This window comes from Protopterus annectens, chromosome 2.part0 (genome assembly GCF_019279795.1).
Source record: "Protopterus annectens isolate FY-2018-M chromosome 2.part0, PAN1.0, whole genome shotgun sequence".
In the NCBI taxonomy this organism is placed as follows: Eukaryota; Metazoa; Chordata; order Ceratodontiformes; family Protopteridae; genus Protopterus; species Protopterus annectens.
The window spans coordinates 573,231,329-573,251,283 of record NC_056728.1 but is presented as its reverse complement, the minus strand read 5'-3'; the positions used below and the strand labels follow the sequence as shown (position 1 = coordinate 573,251,283).

Below are 19,955 nucleotides of genomic sequence, written 5' to 3'. Positions count from 1 at the left end.
CATTCACAATAGGTGCAGTTTAGACATGAGAACTGTGAATGTTCAGAATGGTCACCGTTGCAGTAGCCTAAGCAATGTGGGCTTACTCCACCTGCAATGGCCAGCTTCCAAAAACTGTAGGTGCTTTCCATGCACTCCTGTTGCCTGTAGCATGATGGAAGGCCCCTGTAATAAGTCAGAGGAGCATCAAAAGCTTCAGAGCTGTTTTTGCTGTCAAAGCAAGTGCTTCTTTGATGGTCCCCTTGTCATTTGGCTGTGATCTTCAATCATGGCAAATAAGTCCTGTTTGGGTTCATGGATTAGATTCATAGATTAATGCCAGGCTAACTGTCCCTCTGGGCCATTTTAAGCTTAGCCAGTTATCCCAGGTTTGAATCAAACCCTGCACCTTTTGTCTATAAGGTAAACACCTTAACAATTATGCCAACCTCCCACCTTCCTTTCTAAATTGAATTTTATGTGGAATATATTTTTTACAAGAATTCTATCTGTCCATGCCTAGGGAAAAAAGTGAAAGTGCAGACATATCTTCTTTATGTGCTCAGTGTGCGCTTGTGAGGAAAAAGTTTTATTTATGACTGGATCGGTTTGCTGTTTAGAATATAGTAGAAAGGATATTGTGCTTATGGAGTACTTGTAAATGCTTCTGTGAGAGCTGTTTCTTGAGTGACTAAGCATATTCTGAAGTGTACTTATGATAGCTCTGATTCCTGTTCCAAAACGGCTGTTTTTGGATAACTTTTGAGAATACTTGCTTGGCTTTAGTCTCAAACACTGAGATTTTGAACTCTCCTTTAGATAAAAATTCTCTGTTTGGCCCTTCAGCAGCTGAGATACTTAAGAAGTGAGGAAAAGGGGAAACTGATAAAAGGAGTGCCACGTCCTTTTCAACCTCCTTTTTTCAACCAAGTAACAGTTTAACCCCTGCTCCACTCCCTTTTCAACAAACAGTTTAAACATTAGGGTGCCTTTTCAACAAACACTTTAAACATTAGGGTGCCAGTACTTGGGGGTTGGGGGAGCAATGGAAAGGATCTTCTAAGAGAAAGGTAAAAACCTTAAAAAATCAAGGGCAGTCTTCCCAGTCGGCATGACTGCCCTTCTCTTTTGGCCCCCTCCACTAACCCTGGCAACCTGTCAATCTCTCTCTGATTTGAACTGCCCTTTTGGCATCAGCTAGTCCCAGACAGTTGAGTTCTGGGGGTACTCCTGGAAGTGGGACCCCCCCACCCCTTGCCCAAAGAATCAGATTTCTCTATTTCTTTCTATTCTGCACATGATGTCACAGGGAGTAATAGAGGCAGTGCCTTTCAGCCTTGATGGCAAAGGCTGCTATTCTCGTTTGTGTAACAAAAATCCTTGAATGATGCTGGAGCCAGTACTGGATATTCAACGTTATCACTTTAGAATCTTTTACCTTTGATCCTGGTGAATCTTACTACTACATTCCTATTGCCAGACAGTTCAGACATTTTGTTAAGATTTGTTGTATCTGTCTTTTATAATTTCTTTGTTTTATATTTTGAAATTTCAACTGCACAAGAGATTTTTACAAAATACCTAGCTCCAGTCATAGCTCATTGCAGACTCCAAGGCATGCACATTTTCCCACATTTGGATGATTGTCTAATCTTTGTAGACTCTCTCTCCAGCTGTCAAGAGTTGATAAAACTGCACAGGAACCTTCTACTCCATCTTTTATTCAGATCAACTTACAGAAGTGTTCTGTGTCATCCCTTCACGCAAAATGTATTCTTGGGATGTTTGTTGGACTTGACCAGAAGAAAATCTTTTCTTCCTCCAGACAACATAGACATTTTCTAACTGTTCTCTTTTGAGTCTCTCCAGCCTAAAACAAGCATCTGTGGAGGAATTTCTCAAGTATTCTGGGGTACATGGCACTGATTTTGCCAGACGACACAGTGGAAAATACAGTAGTACCCTTGATCATTCTAGACTCAGCAACTTACACCCCTTGACCTTTCAGATTCCCATTCTGAGATTTGTGAAGAGGGAGATTAGATGGTGGGTAGGTCAGATAGCTTGCAATCCATGTCTTCCATCCCCACTCTAGTCAGTCACAGCTGCCACTTCATATCTGTAGTGGTTTCAAAGTACAAGATCTGAGGGGATCCTATAACAGGCAGAAGCATGTAAATGTCAGGGAGATGTTGGCCGTTATCAGTGCTTTGAATACCTTGAAACATCCCTGGTTCCCAGGACCTCTGCTAGTGTGTACAGACAACATCACAGTAATGTGGTAGTTAAACAAATAAGGAGTTACCAGATCCTACCCTCTTTGTAGTCTGGCTGTGATGCCCTGGGGAGCAGCAATTCAGTTCAGTGTGACTCTAAAGGCTTCATACCTTGCGTTAGCACAAAACCTTATTGCAGACAATCTCAGTAGGTCCAGGAAAGATCCCCCCATGCATGGAAACTTCATTCTGAGGTCTTCCAAGAATTGATTCTCCTGAAGGAAACATCTCAAGGAAATGTGTTTGCCTTCTTCCAGAACAGACAACTAAAGAATGTCAGCTCCTGGACTCCTTGAAGGCAGGCCTGGAAGACAGATGCCTTTTGTTCCCATAGGCAAGAATGTTCCTGAATACCTTTCCACTGATTACCAGAGCTCTTCTAAAAATCCAGAACTCCTCTCCAAAAATTGTAGTGGTGACCCCTTTTGGCCAAGGTAACACTGGTTTTCCCATCTTTTCAATCTGGCCAAGGGCAGTCACCACAAGTTTCCGCACAGACCAGATTTACTCAAACAAGACATGGGTAATTTGACTCATCCCAGTCTGAAAATGCTTCATGAAACTGCATGGATGATAAAACTTTGATATCTTTTTGGGCTCCTTTTCTTTCTGAGGACATGCAGCAGGTACTTTTGGAGGTACTAGAAAATTATATATGGGCAAGTGAAAAACAGATGTTCATCATGTTTCACTGTTGCAGTCATTACACTTGGGTTATCCTGCTGGCAGGCTACCCGCAGTCGGACTGAATTCCAAAGTCCTGGTCCGGCGTCAGTTGCTGTCGCCTCTTCCCTGACGTCAGTGCGCCAGGGGTATAAAAGATGCAGCCGACGCCATTTTCTTCAGTCTTGCTGCGCGGTGCCCGAAGCAAAAGCAGTTCGCAAATGCCGGTCGGCCGACTCCTGAGATTTTCGAAATCGAATTTCAGATCCAAAGTCTTCAATAAAGCTAAGTACCCCATTGAGGAAACAATTTTCTTGCTCCATACCGATGTCAGAAAAAGTTAACAATTGTATTTCTTGTGGGAAGCAAATACCTCATAAGGATTTTCATTCTTATTGTATTCCTTGCCTAGGTCCTGACCACAACGTTGCTAGCTGTCGGTTTTGTGTTGGATTTAAGCAACGCACTATTAAGCGTCGGTACGATTTTGCCTTTGGCCGAAGGTTTAATTATATAATGCCGTCGGAACAGCCGACGACCGGAGTTCATACAAAGCGCAAGGAAAAGGACAGGCATCCGAGGTCCAAAACCAATGACGAGGCCTCCGCTAGGCCGGTCGCCGGTTCTCAGTGAGGCACTTTCGCAGCCCCTGACACCCGCTACCTCAGAGCCACAGGCCACTTCCAACTCCCACGTGGAGACAACTAGGCCTCTGGATACTCAAGGTATTGGACACTCTGAAACTATTCCCTCAGATGGGTCCGGAGCCACTGAGCAGGCATCGGCTTCTGAGGGTGTTTTCAGACATACACAGTTATATGTCAAGCCAACCTCAGCTTCCAAGGCAAAGACTAAAACAGCGTTAAAGACAAAGAAACAAGTACAGCATTCTCCTGGACAGACTTCTATGCCTAAGAAACAGATGCTTAAAATGGCCGAAGACCTAATTACTTTGATCAGGGGTTCCCATCCCCCTCCTGATAAGAGGCCTAGGCAAGACACTGAATATGATTTCCATTTCCTCTGACTCCTCTTCAGAACAGGGATACTCTCTTCCTCCCTATGAGGATTCTGATGCTGAAGAATCTATTCCTTCAGCCTCTCCTCCTGAGGATTATTCTTTTGGTGAAACCCTGCATACCATGAGGGAGCATTTTCACTGGGAGAGCCAAGATTACTCAGAATCTAAGAAAAGGCTCAGAGACTTTCTTTTACTGCCTCAGCACAGACCTCTTGCTATTCCACCTGTTCTAGACATTGTAGATGATGTATTTTCATAGTCCGGCCTGTCTCCTGACTCTTTACCCCCTGCACCCGTTAAGCCAGACAGGTACTACAGGGTTCCAGATTCTCATAAATTTCTATATAAAAACCCTGCTGCTGACCCAGAAACTATATCTCAGGGTCCCAAGGGGGTCAAGGCTTCCACTGCAAAAAACCCTGTCCCCTCTGATAGGGATTCTAGACCACTGGACAGATGGGGGGAAAAAAGTTTACACCTCTGCTACCTTGGCTGTAAGGGCTTTAAATTGTCAGTTTCATATGCTTAAATATCAGCAATACTTAATGTCACTGCTAAAACAGAAATTGTTGACAAATTCTGAATGTTCTGAAAATGAAATGCAGGATTTATTGCATGCAGCTGAACAAGTGGGAAAGCATACTTTGCAATGTGGTTTTGATTCACTGGAGGCCTCTTGCAGGGCTGCTGATACAGGCTCTGTCATTAGAAGGCATGCTTGGTTAAAGGAACAGAATCTGCCTGATCATGTTAAAGCAAAATTATTGGATGCTGCATTACAGCATGATACTTTGTTTGGTGTTAAGGCAGAAGAGGTGTTAAAGAAAATGGAGGATAAAGCGAAATCTATGCAGACAGTAAAGGATTTCTTACAGGTACAGCCACCCAGATTTAGCAGGAACTGGCCTTCTAAGAATTGGTCCTTTCCAGTGTCAGACAGGCCACAAAGAGGCAGATACAGACGCCGTAGAGGCAGACCCCAGCCCCAAGGCTCATACAGGCCTAAACAATCGGGTGCTGCTACCTCCAAAAGCAGAGAAGACAAATCACAGCCATATAGGAAACAGTCCCAATGACTTTCCTCTGCCAATGCCAAGCACTTATCTTTTGGCAGCACCGTTAGGGGGAAAGCTAGCACTTTTTCCACAAAATTGGCACATGATGACCCAGGACAAATGGGTCTTGAATATAGTCTCTCAGGGCTACAGGTTCCACTTTCACACCCTTCCAAAGACAAAAGGTATGCCAGACCTGCCACACAACCAATGGGCAGAGGCACAAAAGCAAGTTTTCATCTCTCATGGACATGAGGGCTATTCAGCGAGTAGCACAGCAACAGCAGGGACAAGGATTTTACTAAAGACTTTTCTCGGTACCCACCCAGAAAGGACAAAGCCTGGGGACCAATACTGGACTTGTCTATTCTAAACTCTTTAATGGACGTTCCAAAATTTAAAATGTTGACGCTGCAGCAGCTTCTGCCCATGCTGGGCAAGAAGGCTTGGCTTGTAACTTTGGACCTCAAAGAGGCATACCTGCATGTCCGAATCAGACAATCTTGCAGAAGATACCTCAGATTCATAGCTGGCTCAATGCACTACCAATTCTCTGCACTGCCCTTTGGCTTATCTACTGCACCCAGGGTCTTCACAAAATGCCTGGCACCAGTAATTGCATTTTGCAGACAAAGAGGAATTCAAATATATCCCTACTTGGACTATTGCCTTATTCAAGCAGAGAACAAAGACATTATACAGAAGCATCTGGCGTTTGTAAAAAGATTACTAATTTGCCTAGGGTACACAGTAAACGAAAAGAAATCAAAACTAGTACCCTCTCAAGAGATAATATTTGTGGGTGCAAGCTTAAATACAACTGCCCAGATGGCTTATCTCACGCCAGACAAACAAAGGCAACTGACTTCTTACTTCAAAAAGATGGCAACAAAGACCCAGTCATTTATAAGAAAAATTCTGCAGGCTTTAGGCTTCATGGCATCCTGCATTCTGCTAATTCCATATGCAAGACTGCATATGAGGGAGATACAATGGTATCTAAATAGTGTTTGGACTCAACATTGCCACAGCCTGGAAACATTAATTACCCTCATTCCCTGCCTGCAACATGTAGTTTTGATGGTGGGCACAGGCCTGTCACCACAACAAGGGACAGCTATTCACTTTACCACTGCCAGGCAGACACTAACAACAGATGCATCAGATTATGCCTGGGGCCCCACATCGCAGGAAAATGTATTCAGGGCACATGGCCCGCAAGCCAAATGCATCTTCATATCAATCAAAAAGAGATGCTAGCTGTACAGAATGCCCTGACAGCCTTCAAGGATCTACTCCATCCAGGACAACAGCTGATAAAGACGGACAATACTACAGTCATGTGGTACATAAACAAGCAAGGAGGCACACATTCCTACCCCCTCTGCAGACAAGCCATGACTTTGTGGAACACAGCATCGACTTATCAAGTGCACCTGCAAGCACAATTCCTGCCAGAAAAGACAAATACTCTGGCAGACAAACTAAGCAGAAACCTTATGGACCCTCACGAGTGGAAACTAGATCCACAAGTCTTCAGCATGATAACAAGGAAATGGGGATGCCCAGACATAGATCTATTTGCCTCCCCTCACAACTGCCAACTACAGAGATTCTGCACAAAGACTTATCACAAACAAGCATGGAAAGTGGATGCTCTATCATTCAGCTGGAAAACCCTTACAGTATATGCCTTTCCTCCACTGCCTCTCTTTCCCAAGGTACTCCTAAAGGTCAGAAAAGAGAAGCCAAAAATGATACTGATTGCCCCAGACTGGCCACCCCAGCACTGGTATCCAATCCTAAAGAGCTCGTCTCAAGGTCCAGCCTGGACGTTACCTCAAATTCCTCATCTACTGACTCAGCAAAACAATCAGATCCTGCACAGCCAACTCAGAACACTAAATTTGGCTGCATGGCGGATAATATAACCACTCAGAACACATCTCTCTCTAAAGCAGTTATGGATGTTATTTTGTAGGCCAGGAGGCCCAGCACCAGAAAATCTTATGCAGAAAAATGGAAAAGATTCTGTGCTTGGAACCAGGCACAAGGAATTGACACGCTTGTACCAAATATTCCTCAGATTTTACAATACCTAACTGAGATGCTGGACAAAGGCCTATCCTTCTCATCAATTAAGATCGATGCCTCTGCCATTTCAGCTCATTACAATACGGACCCACCTATTTTTTCACATCCACTGCTAAGGCAGTACATCAGAGGGGCCAAAAACATAAGACCTCCAAGGAGAGCACCAATACCTCCATGGGACCTCAATTTTGTCTTGGAAAAGCTCACACTGCCTCCTTTTGAGCCAGTCAATACAGCTGAGATAAAATTCTTATCATGGAAAACGGCTCTGCTCCTAGCAATAACTTCAGCAAGAAGAGTCTCAGAGTTATAGGCATTAATGGCTGTGGAACCTTTTATTATTTTCCATCCGGACAAACCCAACATTTATGCCTAAGGTAGTGTCCAGTGTGGCTCTTAACCAAACCATTCATTTGCCTACCTTTTATCCAAACCCACAGAATAAAGGGGAGAGAATTCTGCATTCTTTGGACATAGACAGCTACGCTTCTACTTGGACAAAACTAAAGCTTTCAGAAAGACTGAGCAACTTTTAGTGGCTTATGCTGCAGGATCACAAGGAAAGGCTATTTCAAAGCAGACTATTTCAAAATGGATAGGCCACTGCATTCGTTTCTGCTATTCACAACATGGCAAATCAGTGCCTAAGGGCATTAGGCCACATTCAACCAGAGCAGCAGCCACTTCAGCAGCCTTCCTCATAGGAGTACCAACCAAGGATATTTTGGCGGCTGCAACTTGGACTTCAGTGCACACTTTTACAAAGCACTACCACTTACCTCTTTACTCTAAATCCAGAGCAGGCTTTGCCATTGCAGTTCTGCAGGGCCTCATAGCCACTCCTAATTCTATTTAGACCCAGCCACCCAACCTCAGCTTTGGGATTCAACCCAAGTGTAATGACTGCAACAGTGAAACACGCTGAACATAGTACAGTTGTGTACCTACCATAAATGTAGATGTTCGAGTGTATTCACTGTTGCAGTCCAGGTTACCCTCCAACCATCCCCCTTTCATTGCTGGGACTTATCTGTACTTCTCTATTCTATACAACCTATGTGGTGTATTTGCTTGTAGATGAAGGTAATGTTTATGTTAGTGCATGCTTTTTTATAAGCAGACTTTTAGCCTACCCTTTTGGGGGCACCTGACATTGGGGGCAAGAAAAACTGAAGAAAATGGCGTTGGCTGCATCTTTTGTACCCTTGGCGCACTGACGTCAGGGAAGAGGCGACAGCAACCGACACCAGACCAGGACTTTGGAATTCAGGCCGACTGCGGGTAGCCTGCCAGCAGGATAACCCAAGTGTAATGACTGCAACAGTGAATACACTCGAACATCTACATTTATGGTAGGTACACAACTGTACTTTTCTTATTGGTGCTGCTGTGCCAAGAACCTCAGCTGGCCTGGATGCCTTTAGTTTTTCATTGTTTGAATTTATGACCCAGTGGTTTGTTGTTATCTTCTATAAAGGTACACTTGTCAGCCATTTCATAGACTTCTCTCCCCTGTCCAACAATGCTCAAGGAAAACAATTTTTGAAAGGGGTTGTGCCTATCTGCCCACCTAGGAAATGGGTGGCTTAAACTTGGGATCTCAGTTTTGTGCTTGAACAGCTTACAGGGTGTCCATTCAAACCACCGTAACAGACTGATTTCTTAACATGGAAGACTGTTTTACTCATTGCTTTGCCATCTGCTAGGAGGGTATTTTCCACAGAAAATTATGTTTTCTGTAATTGTAAATGTTGCAACCTATTTCACTTGTTCTGATAAACACTCCCATGTTTGAGAATGCATTCATTGCATTCCTCCCATGTTTGAGAATGCATTCATTGCATTCCTTTTAGATACTTAAAGGGTCTTCCAGAAACATACTGTACAACACTGTTAGTTATGTTTAGATATGTACTGTCCAAGTGGGTACTTTTCTTCATAAAAGTTCATAACGGCGAATCAAAAATGTCGAACTTGCAACAGCGAATGCTAGTGTGCATTCGCTGTTGTGAGATCGAGGTATTGATTGGAGATTACACTACAGTGTGGATTGGGAAGTTTGCCCTTTTCCTCACCATAACGAGATCCTGGAGTTGTAATATATAAGTAGCAGGGGATGTGGGGGGGGGTGCAGGGGGCTTGTCCCCCCTGCAAAACGTGTGTTGAACATCATCAGATGTTAAGGTAACTTCAAAAAATGTCAATTTAATTTAAAATTGTTGGCATTTTTTTTGTTTTGTTATTTTGATTGGTCGCTATTGTTAATTTCGATAATGTTTTTCGAGTAAGTAGTTACTCTCAAACACGTTTTTGAAATGTTGATAGTAAACCTTTAGTATGTGTATTACATGAAATTATAGTTTTATTCTAGCTGCTAGTTTTATGTAGTCATTGTTTTTGCAAAGAATGAAATTCACTCACTGGCAGTGCTTAATTTTTTTAAGTTGTGATTAATTTATTCAGTTTGTCCTGTCTTGTTAAGTGAAGATTACTTCTGCTGTGCGCTTTATATGCTTAATTTGGAAACCAAACATGCATATTAATACACTGTATTATTGTCATTTTTGCCTACTTCAAGCACTGTGCTGTAGCTTCTCCTCACCCTAAACGCAAGCAAATAGCTGAACTGTTGCTGAGAAAAGGAGCAAATGCAAATGAGAAAAACAAAGAGTAAGTTTTTTTTTTTTTTTTAAATAGCTGCTTAGCAGAGATACACTGACCTAATGGAACATCTTGCCCTAGTTGCCAAAATATTGTTGTGCTCTTTAACCAGTTCTTCCTTGTCATTTTAAATGGAATGGAATATAGGTCATCTGATAGCAATTATTGTTGATACTGGCTTGTGTATTTTTTTTTAGCATTTACCACCTGTCATGTTTTGTTGTGTTGCCCTTTTTTAAAGTTTAGGATGGGTGTGTGTGCATTATCTTTTTCATTCGAAAGGCAACCATTTCTTATGCATAATCAGTGTAATATTCTGAGAGGCAGCTTGAAATAAGATTTTGTGGACAAGATTTTAAAATGAATTCTTTAATACTCATTAATGTAAGTGAAAACTCAAGGCAACTTTGCATAGTTTTTCTTCTTTAACTGTATCATTTGGAAAGCACAAGTCTAATTTATTGTTTGAAACCTTTAAAATTTTTTTAGCTAAAGACCAAGTTAATGCATTTTGACTGAAGAATGCTATGAGGTATATGAGGTGCAAGTCAGTGTTCTTGTCTCAAGTTCACTTTACTAAACACATTCTGATCCCTAGAGTGCTATAGTAATGGCTTAAAATGTTAAGCATTTCCTTTCTTATACTGAGTAGATTAAACTTTTGCTTCATTATATTAAAAACTCATTACAGCCGAGTGCGCCTCCAGGCGTTTCTGCAGTTACCGCCTACTGCGCCTCTAGGCGTCAAATATTGCTTGTTCATATTAGCTTTATTAGTTTTAAAACCATGTTACATACAAGGTATCAGAATATTTTATTTTGGAGCATACATGATAGCAGACTCAACTGTATTGATATTAGACCTCTGTCAATGAATATTTGTTAGAAATGTAAGGTGATAACTTCATTTTTTAAAGGCTCAGGACACGCCCACTGTGAGTTAAAGGTACACACTCAAAAGAATTGTACTGGAGGCAATGAGTGAACTTGAGCTATTTATGTAAAGGAGATCTTGCAGTTGTCAAGGTTGTTCTTATCACAAGATATTTTATACTCCTTGAATTATTTTTTATATTTTCACATATAAATATAACACAATTTAAGTATTTATAGACTAATAAGAAGTATAAGGCAAAATAGTCCCAAGACCACATATATCTTGATAGTACCCTCCCTCATGTTGTATCCTCTCTTCTCAAGAACTGCAAAGAAGTCATTCCCAGAGTATATATATGTGGGTACCCATTCAGTCATGTTTAATTTCAAGGCTGTAGGGTGTCACTTTGTTTAACTTGTAGGAAGTTTGCTGCAGAGGTGGGATAGGCATTAGGTGGAAAATTTCCCTCTCCAGCACGTTTTATTTTTTGCTGGTGGAGATTTAAGTTTTTGTTCTGGTAAAGGTGGAAATATTTGACTTCTGAAGATATAGGAGGTCAAGGTAGATGGGGTCCATAATGCTAGAGAATGCATAACATAGATCACTATACAAGAGCATGTAAGAAACAGCATAAAGAGGTCGGAGTTCAGACCTTTATTGTTAGTTTAGGAACTTTAGGCTAACAGCCTTCTAGGTTAGGAATCTCTGGAGCCTTTGCAATTGCTTAATATTCATAGAAATGTATATCCTAAAGAGAGTATAGTATTCAGTAATTAGTCTAATTGGGGCTGCATAAAGATGGATGATAAATTATTTTGACCTAGGTGATATACCTTTAGATATTAATTATGATAAATAGATGGACATTTTGACTACTGCTGCTAAATGGCGGTCAAATGAGAGGGAATTATCAGTATATGTTACAAGATCCTTGACTACATTACCATTTTAGATTGAGGTATTGGCTGTACTGTATATTGAGTTGCTTACCAAATGTGACAATATTAAACATTTCACTTTAGCTCTTTTTTTCAGTGCACCACTTGTTTACAATGTTTAGTTCCTGTTAAAATGAATAGTTATTAGTGGGATATTTGACAGTATTGTCCAGTTTATTGTCATCTGCAAATTTAGTTAACCTAAAATCCTGATTGCCTGGTCTGGAGACTGGAGTAGTAGATGCCAAAAGGGAGAGATCCCAGTACTGAGCCCTGGGGGACACCACTAGTTGTCTTCATACTTTGAGAAGGCACCTGCCACCTTAACTAGGTTGTATCTTTCACCTTGTTGGCTGTCTGCCTCACCATGAATGGATCTACTTTTAAGTCTTCATCTTGTTTGCAATGTCATCTTTGAGTATATTGTCAAATGCTTTGGTCAGATCCAGATAAGCTGTGTGAACAGAATGACCACTCTCAGCCACCTGTGTGACCATCTTGAAGAAGTTAACTAACTTGATTAGGCAGGATTTCCCTTTGTCAAAACCAAATTGATGCAGGTCTAGCTCTGTTATTTGTGGTTGTCTGATTCTCCATTGTTAATGAACACCTTTTGTTTTCTCTATGAATCCTTATTTGATTTCCTTTTGCACTTTATCACATGATCTGAGACATGATTTGACTGATTGTAGCTAGCTGTGTCACCATTAGTTGTTCACAGATAAGAAGGCAACATGGGAGTAAATGACCAGAACTGGCACTTGTAGCAAAGACAGTGAATGATAATGAGGAAGTAGCAGTTGTATCTAGAACCTGTACAAAAGCAAGTCATTATTTCATGCTGAAATACATTGAGTGTTTGTTTAGGAGTTTGACTTCAGGGTATTAGGTAGAGAAAAAAATCTGCTGATGCCCTGCAGTGACATTTGTTGAAAGCCACACATAAAAACTGTTTAATAACACCACTGCATGTTATGAAAACAATGTCATATTGCTGAAACATGCAGTGCATTATGATAACAAGTCTTAGCTAAAAATAAAAAAAATCACATTTATATGGCTGCTCTCACCATACCATTTTGTGGTGCAACAAGTTGTTAATTAAGTCTGATATCTTTTCCATCAGTTCCTCAACTGATGGGTCTCAGATCCAACCTCTGATCTAATTTTGGCCGCTTTTTCCAGGCTTAGCATCTGTAGCTCAGGCTCCTCCCCTTGCACATAATCCCTTCCTATCCCCAACATTATCTCTGATGTCGTTAGTCCCTTGTAGAGTACAGACATAATTCATTGGTTCAAGCTTTAGTTCAGCTAAGTGTTTCTTCTGATGCTTTCAGTTGTAAAGTATTTTGTGTTTTTCTGCTGTTATAGTATCTATTCTATTAGCATAGGTCTTTTTTCAGCTGAAGTTCCTTCCCTCCCCTTATTAAGTATATAATAACATAATATATATATATATACATATATGTATATATATATATATATATATATATATATATGCATATATGTATGTGTGTGTATATGTATGTATATATATATATATATCTATATAAACTTTATTCTAAATCTTCTTTGCACCATCAGCACGTTTCCTTCTGTCCAAGACCCCTCTCATGCTGGAGCCAAGGCTTTTCCCCAGATCCAGTCTGTCCCGGGCTGTAGTCACCCTTTCTTCAGGAGAAGCCCTGACAGAAGACACTGAGGATACCCTCCACATTTTCTTCATTAAGGTCCATTAGCTCTGCCAGAAGCTGATGTGGATGTGTTCTGGAGACTCTCCTTTGTCTGTGGCAACTCCTACCCTCATCCAGCCTCCAAGTTCTGGGATGCTGAATCTGACTTCTTCTTGGTTGTCCATATCGGATTTGACGTGTTCATTTTCAACTCTTGACATTGTATCTGACCCATCTGTGAACATCTCAGAACATACATCTCAGAACTGAAGCTTTGGTGCCGAGTCTGGGGTTAAGACTTTGACTCCAAAGCTGTTAGAACCGCACCTTCCCCTTAAAAGCTCAGCTCCAACTTTAGTCTTGGGTGGTGCTCTTTTTCATTCTGGTGCGGCAATTCCTAGCAAGGTGGTCTTGGGGTTCCCCTTTCATTTCTGCCTTTGAGGCAGTTGAGAGAACTGTCTTCAAGGCTGGAGAACAGACAGCAATATCCCTGTCGGCTCCAGCTGCTCCACAACTGACAGCCCTGGTTCCTGATCCTGCACAATCTATCCCATCGGGGGTAGCTAGTTCATACTAGCATTGAGACTGTCCTTATTCAGGACTTCCCCTCAGACTTCCAAGTCCTTTTCAGAACTTACCTTTGTGGAGGCTCCTTAGAAGCATAAATGTAAAAGGAGATACCTTGACATCCCCCAGGAATCTCTGACAAAAGACGCAACTTTTGATGAAGTGGATGGCTCCTGCAGATCACCCATTGAGGATATCTCATTCGTAGAGATCCTTGAGGTTCTCAGACAGAAAAGTGGTTGGTCTTCTGAAGCCCCTTCTCTGGAGGAATCCGTTTTCCTTGAGGCTTTTGGTCCCAGCTCAGCTACTCCATGGAAGGGTTCCCCCAAGCAGATGCAGTAGTGGATTTAACCTCTTGTCGGGCATGGAAAGAACTGGACATTGCAAAACCAATTCTCAGAAAACCAGACAAATGTCTTGCTGCCCCTAAAGACCACTCTCACTGGACCAAAGGCCTGGCAGTGGATGCCATGGTAATAGTGGCAGCCAGTAAGAAGGATCTGGCAGAAGAGAGCTCATCTGTATATCCTCCAAACAGTGAGTCCAGGGGTTTGAGCAGGTTTGGCCAGTGAGTTTACACTTCAGCTACCTTTGCGTTAAGGTCACTGAATTATTTGGCGCACACAATTCGGTTTCAGAGAGACTTGGTAAAGGAGCTCTCAAGTCTCTTTCTGAGTCCATGTCTGTGGAAGACAGAAAAACAGTAGATTTGCAGCTGGCACTCCTTCATTCCCTGTTGAACCCCTCCATGCGACTCCTGTTCAACACAGCCAAAGGTGTTTCAAGAGCTATATGTACAGGTATTAATATAAAGAGGCATGCCTGGATGCATTTGTGTGATTTAGCAGAGCCCTTTAAGACACCTTTTATTAGTGCCCCATTTGATGGCTCTGTGTTGCCCCCCCCCCCTACATTCTCTAGAAACAAAAAAGGTGTAAAAAGCTGTGGTTTCTGAAGTACCAAGTGTTTTCTCAGGATTCCTCCAGAGAACTTCCCCTGAGCCAGGGAGGGTTTTCTAAAAGTAGACATCACCTTTGTGGCAGAGGAGGTCTTCTGCTGAATGAAGACTTCAGGGGTTTGTTCACTGAGAGGCCGTTTCAGTGCTTCTGAACAGTTAGCCCACCTGCTGCACTCTGGAGACATTCAAGGGGTGCTTCTCTCTGCACCCAGAAACCTGGACGTCCATCACCAAAGATGTCAATAATAGCCAAAGGGTATTTCATTCCCTTTCTCTATCCATTCCCACTATGAAGGAAACTTCCTAACATACCACCCTCTCAAAGAAAAGCAGCAGCATTAGAAATGAAAATGCTGCTAGACAAACAAATCTTCCAAGAGGCTCACCAGATCAGCGCTGGTTTGGAACATATTCCAGATTCTTTTAGGCAAAGAAAAGAACAGTGACCTAAGGCCACTTTTGGACCTCAGGCACTTTAATCAGTACATCAAGCACACAAAGTTCCGGATGGTTATGGTACAGTTCATCCTTCCCCTTCTTAGGTAAGATGATTGGTTGTACTTGATAGACCTTCAGTACATGTGCTACCACATAAAAATGGACAGACTCTCTGGGAGGTTTCTTCACTTTTGGCTCAGGGCCAGTCATTTTCAGTTCACAGCCCTGCCATTTGACTTCACCACAGTTCCCCCGAGTGTTCAACAAATGTATGACAGTGGTTGCAGCTCATCTCCAACTGCAAAGGTTCTGGATGTTCCCCTGTCTGGATGACTGGCTACTTAACACTCCTACCAGGTCTCTGCTAGTCCGGGCCAGAAATTATTTGCTTCAGCTAAGCTCCAACCTAGGAACTACAGTGAACCCAGGACAAATCATAATTTACTGCAGTACACGTTCTGGAGTTCATTGGAGCACACTTGGGTACAACCATTCAAACTGCAAGATTACCAGAGAACAGGTTAGTCTCTCTAAGAAGTCAGGTCCCACAACTTCTTTCCCATCAGATGCCACCTGCTGGACTGGTTCTTCAACATTTAGAGATGATGGCAGCCTCCATTACTTTGGTCCCTTTGGCAAGGTATTATATGAGAATGTTCCAGTGGACACTAGCAGTCCAGTGGTCCATCAGATTTCAGCCCTTGACCTTTCCAGTCCATTTAACAAAAATCTGCAGACACCATGTAACTTGGCGAATTCAGTCTCCAGAGATTGTTCAGGGCTATCCCTTTGTTCCTCCCTGTCCCAAAGCCATAATGACCATGGATGCTTCCCAAGTGAGGGTGGGGGTATTATATGGGAAAGATGGTTCAAAGCAGGTGTCCCACAAATGTCTTACAGATAGGGCAGTCCTCCTAATGTTGCAGGCTTTTCAAGATGTTCTTCCTTTACGGATAATTTTTTTGTCCAGACTGACAACATATCAGTAGTCTGGTACATCGATAAACAAGGGGGAACACACTCCTACCCATTGTGTTGAGAAGTGATGCGAATATGGCAAGGGGCAATAAGTTTCAACTGCTTTCTGATAGCAATGCACATATTGGGGAAGACCAACGTTCTACTGGACAGACTAAGCAGATCTATTCTACTACTTCAACAGAGGTCTCTCAATCCAATAGTGGTGACACAAATCTGTTGTCATTGGAGCTATCCATGCTGTGATCTTTTTGCTACTTCTGCTCATTCCAAATGTAGCATGTTCTTTGCTGTGTTCCTACCAAAGGGGCGGTCCCCTTGAGATGCACTGATTCATGATTTTCCTCTGGTCTCCTATACACCTTCCCGCAAACTCCCCTAATTCAGAAATTTCTGCAGAAAGTATTACAATGGAAGATCAAGGGTAATCCTCATTATCCCTTTCTGGCCTCAACAGGTTATGGTTTCTTTTTCTCTGGCATCATCTGGTACCCCCCCCCCCCCCTGGATGTTGGATCTAAATACAGCTCTCCTCTTTTATCCATCCAGAATACCTCATATGGATTTTAGACCCCTAAAGCCCTTCCACTTTCAGTGATAGCTAGTCATTCCAGGCTTTCTTCCCAAGTGGCCCATATACTTTTCAAAATCTGTCCATTAGTAAGGTTTTCAAAAGTAAGTGGAAATGATTCTCCATTTGGGCTTTGCAGAACAATTTAGATCAATTTTCAGCCCTTTATCAGCAGTATTAGATTTTCTTGCTTCCATTTTCCATAACAAAGCTAGTTGTTCTACTGTCAAGGTTCAGCTGTCGACAATCTCAAATTTCCATATTGGAGAGAATCACACTTTCTTAGCTTTACTCAAGTTGCGTAAAGCTTTCCTGAGAGGTGCCTTTCTTCTTAGACCTCCACTCAAGGATCCTACTCCTCTTTAGGACATAACTGTATTGTTACAAAGCTTAACCCAAGCCCCTTTTGAACCTGCTGCCAAGGTGATTTTAACATTTCTGACTTGGAAAAACTTTTTCTGGTAGCAATTACTTCCACTAAAGAGGTATCAGCCGCAAGCCTTGCCTTGTCAACCTCTGTATATTATCTTCCACATAGACAGGGTTTCTTTACACAACAATCCTTCCTTTTTGCCTAAAGTTTATTTATTTTATTTATTTATTTAACATTTGTTTACCAGGATGGTCCGGCTGAACAGCTAGTGTCTGTTTTCAGCGGAGTCCTGGGGAGCAAAGCTCCATAAAAATTATTACATAATATAAGCAATGTATACAATGTCAATCAATTTACAGTTGTAGAGAGGTTAACAAGCTAATAATACAGAGATAAATTCAAGTACTAAGTATGGAAATATTAACATGCTAATAATATAGAGATACATCATGTCTTTATAGACAAATAATTTTAGTATAGTATAGGCATGCAGACTATAGTACAGTATGTACAAAGAGAGAGGGTGTAGTACAGTAAAACCAAGAGGAGTACCCTCTTTCAGGTGGATGGGAGTTCAGGGAGGTTCTTGCAGGCACATAAATGGTTGATATATAGGTAGGCTTTTAATTGGGTTTTGAAAGTGGTTGCACGTTTTTGTAGCCTGAGGTCAGGAGGCAGGTTATTCCAGATTATTACAACTTGGTTAGTGAAGAGAGATTCGCCTGAGCTATTTTTACACTGGATATTTTCTGTTAGAGCTTTGTTTGTAGATCGCAACTGCCTATTAGTATTGTGGAAAGTTATGAGGACGATCAGGGCAGGAGTTTTTTCAGAATAGTATAGGATGGGATGTGGTATTGTAGTAAATTTGGGAATTCTAACCTGTGTAGTTTATTTAGGGATTGGCAGTGGTGGGAGCATGATCTGGCATTGGCAACAAATCTGGCAATTTTGTTAGAGCAGGTGGAGAGTTTATTAAGGTCAGTTTTATTTAGATTTGTCAATACTGGACATGCATGTAGTATAGAGGCTAGCAGATAGGTTCTGACTATGGTGATTCTAGCTTCAGAAGTTAGATATCGTTTAGATGGATAGAGGGTCCCTAGTTTTTTGTGGACTTTGGACAGTGAGGGATATATGTTTGCTGTACTTTAGTTGCTGGTCAATGATGAATCCTAATAGCTTAGCTTCTGGGATTGGGGTGATAAGAGTCTTGTTAACTGACGATGTGGAGAAGGTAGTGTCTTGGGTTTTTGTAGGGTGGAACAACATAAGTTGTGTTTTCTTTGGGTTTAATATTAACTGGGAATTATCTAGCTAATATTCTATTTCAGTGAGGGATTGTTGGGTTAAGTTGCTACACAGACTTCACTCAGTGTGTTAATCTTCCAGTCTTCTTTCAAAATATTTCAAATAAAGGAGAATACATGCTTCATTTGTTGGATGGGCACGGACAATTAAATTTCTGCCTTCATCGAACCAAACCTTTCAGGAAGTCAGACCGATTGTTTGTGTCATTTTCATCAAGGTGGGTCAAGAAGTGTCAAAAGTTACCTTAACTAGATGATTGACTGGCTTTGTCTCCTGTGTATGTAAGCAAAAAAGTTTGCCCTTACATAAACCACCAAAAACACACTCAACAGGATCTGTTTCCACTTGTTGAGCCTTATCTTGCTAGAGCCTCAATTGATGACATTTGTGCTGCTGCTACATGGTCTAATGTTCATACCTTCATTAACCATTACAAACTGGATTTGCATTCCAGAGATAGGGTGGTTTTCTGTTCTGCCATCCTCCAGAACATCCTTCCATGAGACCACACATGGGGCTAAGTAGCTCAGTTGAAGAATGGATGGAAAAGACAACATCAGATACAAAAGTTTTTTACTTAACATAATGATAGGTCTGTGTTGTCTGTTTCCATCCTTACTCAGCTTCCCTTCTTCCTTCCCCCTTCCATCTCATGCATTTTTTTCCTTTGGCTTCTGGTATGACTATATGGACTACCATTGGTACAGAATTTCATGCTCCTGCAGCTCCACTGCACATTTTCTCCTATTTTGTTATGCTGTCTTGTGCAACCTTGTCTGTTGTTGTTGTCGTCTTTGGGCTTTTCCTGGTTAGGGGTCGCCACAGCGGAACTCCGGTCCGCTAATGATTGGCAGTAGATTTTTGACGAACGCCGAGGTGCCAGCTCGACGTTCAACCTTCAACAAAGGCACGCCCATTTACGCAAGTCTTTTGAACGCCCACCCGACAGCGTGGAGGACATGCAGACTCCACACTTTTATGCTAAATGTATTGTTTTTTAAGGAAGTAAAGACTAGGTTGATCTGAGGGTAATATGGGGACAGGAGGGGGTTATGAGTAAGGGGAGGAGCCCCAGCTATGGATTCTAAGTCAGGAAAAAGCAGCTGAAGTTCCGAGACCCTTCTGTTGAGGAAGGACAGAGACAGCATAGCTCTATCTTTATGGTAAGTACATATCTTTCATTTACCACTTAGAATGGTGCACAGCCATTATTACTGTGTTGATCAAGATATGATCAAAACTCTTTTTTTTTTTCTTAGTTTTTGTCCTTGTTTCTCATAAACATTTCAGTAAAAATAGTCTGACCTGTTGTTCAGCCTTGTTTTGTTTTCTGTATACTTTTCATGTGTTTCTGGTGGCTGTTTTCACTAATCCTTAGCATACCTCTATTTTTTGCTTAAAAATCTGGACAAAGCTAAAAGTAAAGATGGGACAAATGCCTAAATTCATGGACAAATTCAAAATATTACTGCAATTCACTTAAATAGTTAATAGAATAACAGGTTTTGCATCAGAGTGCATT

General features: G+C 41.7%; 1 protein-coding gene across 1 annotated transcript in view; it reads left to right on the top strand.

Moving 5' to 3' along the window:
- The window catches only part of TNKS (tankyrase), a 2,150,186-nt gene that overhangs the window by 934,700 nt on the left and 1,195,531 nt on the right, over positions 1-19,955 (top strand). Inside the window, exon 10 of the mRNA XM_044060937.1 lies at positions 9,667-9,758. Coding sequence (XP_043916872.1) covers positions 9,667-9,758 — 92 coding nt within the window. The remainder of the gene's footprint in view (positions 1-9,666; positions 9,759-19,955) is intronic.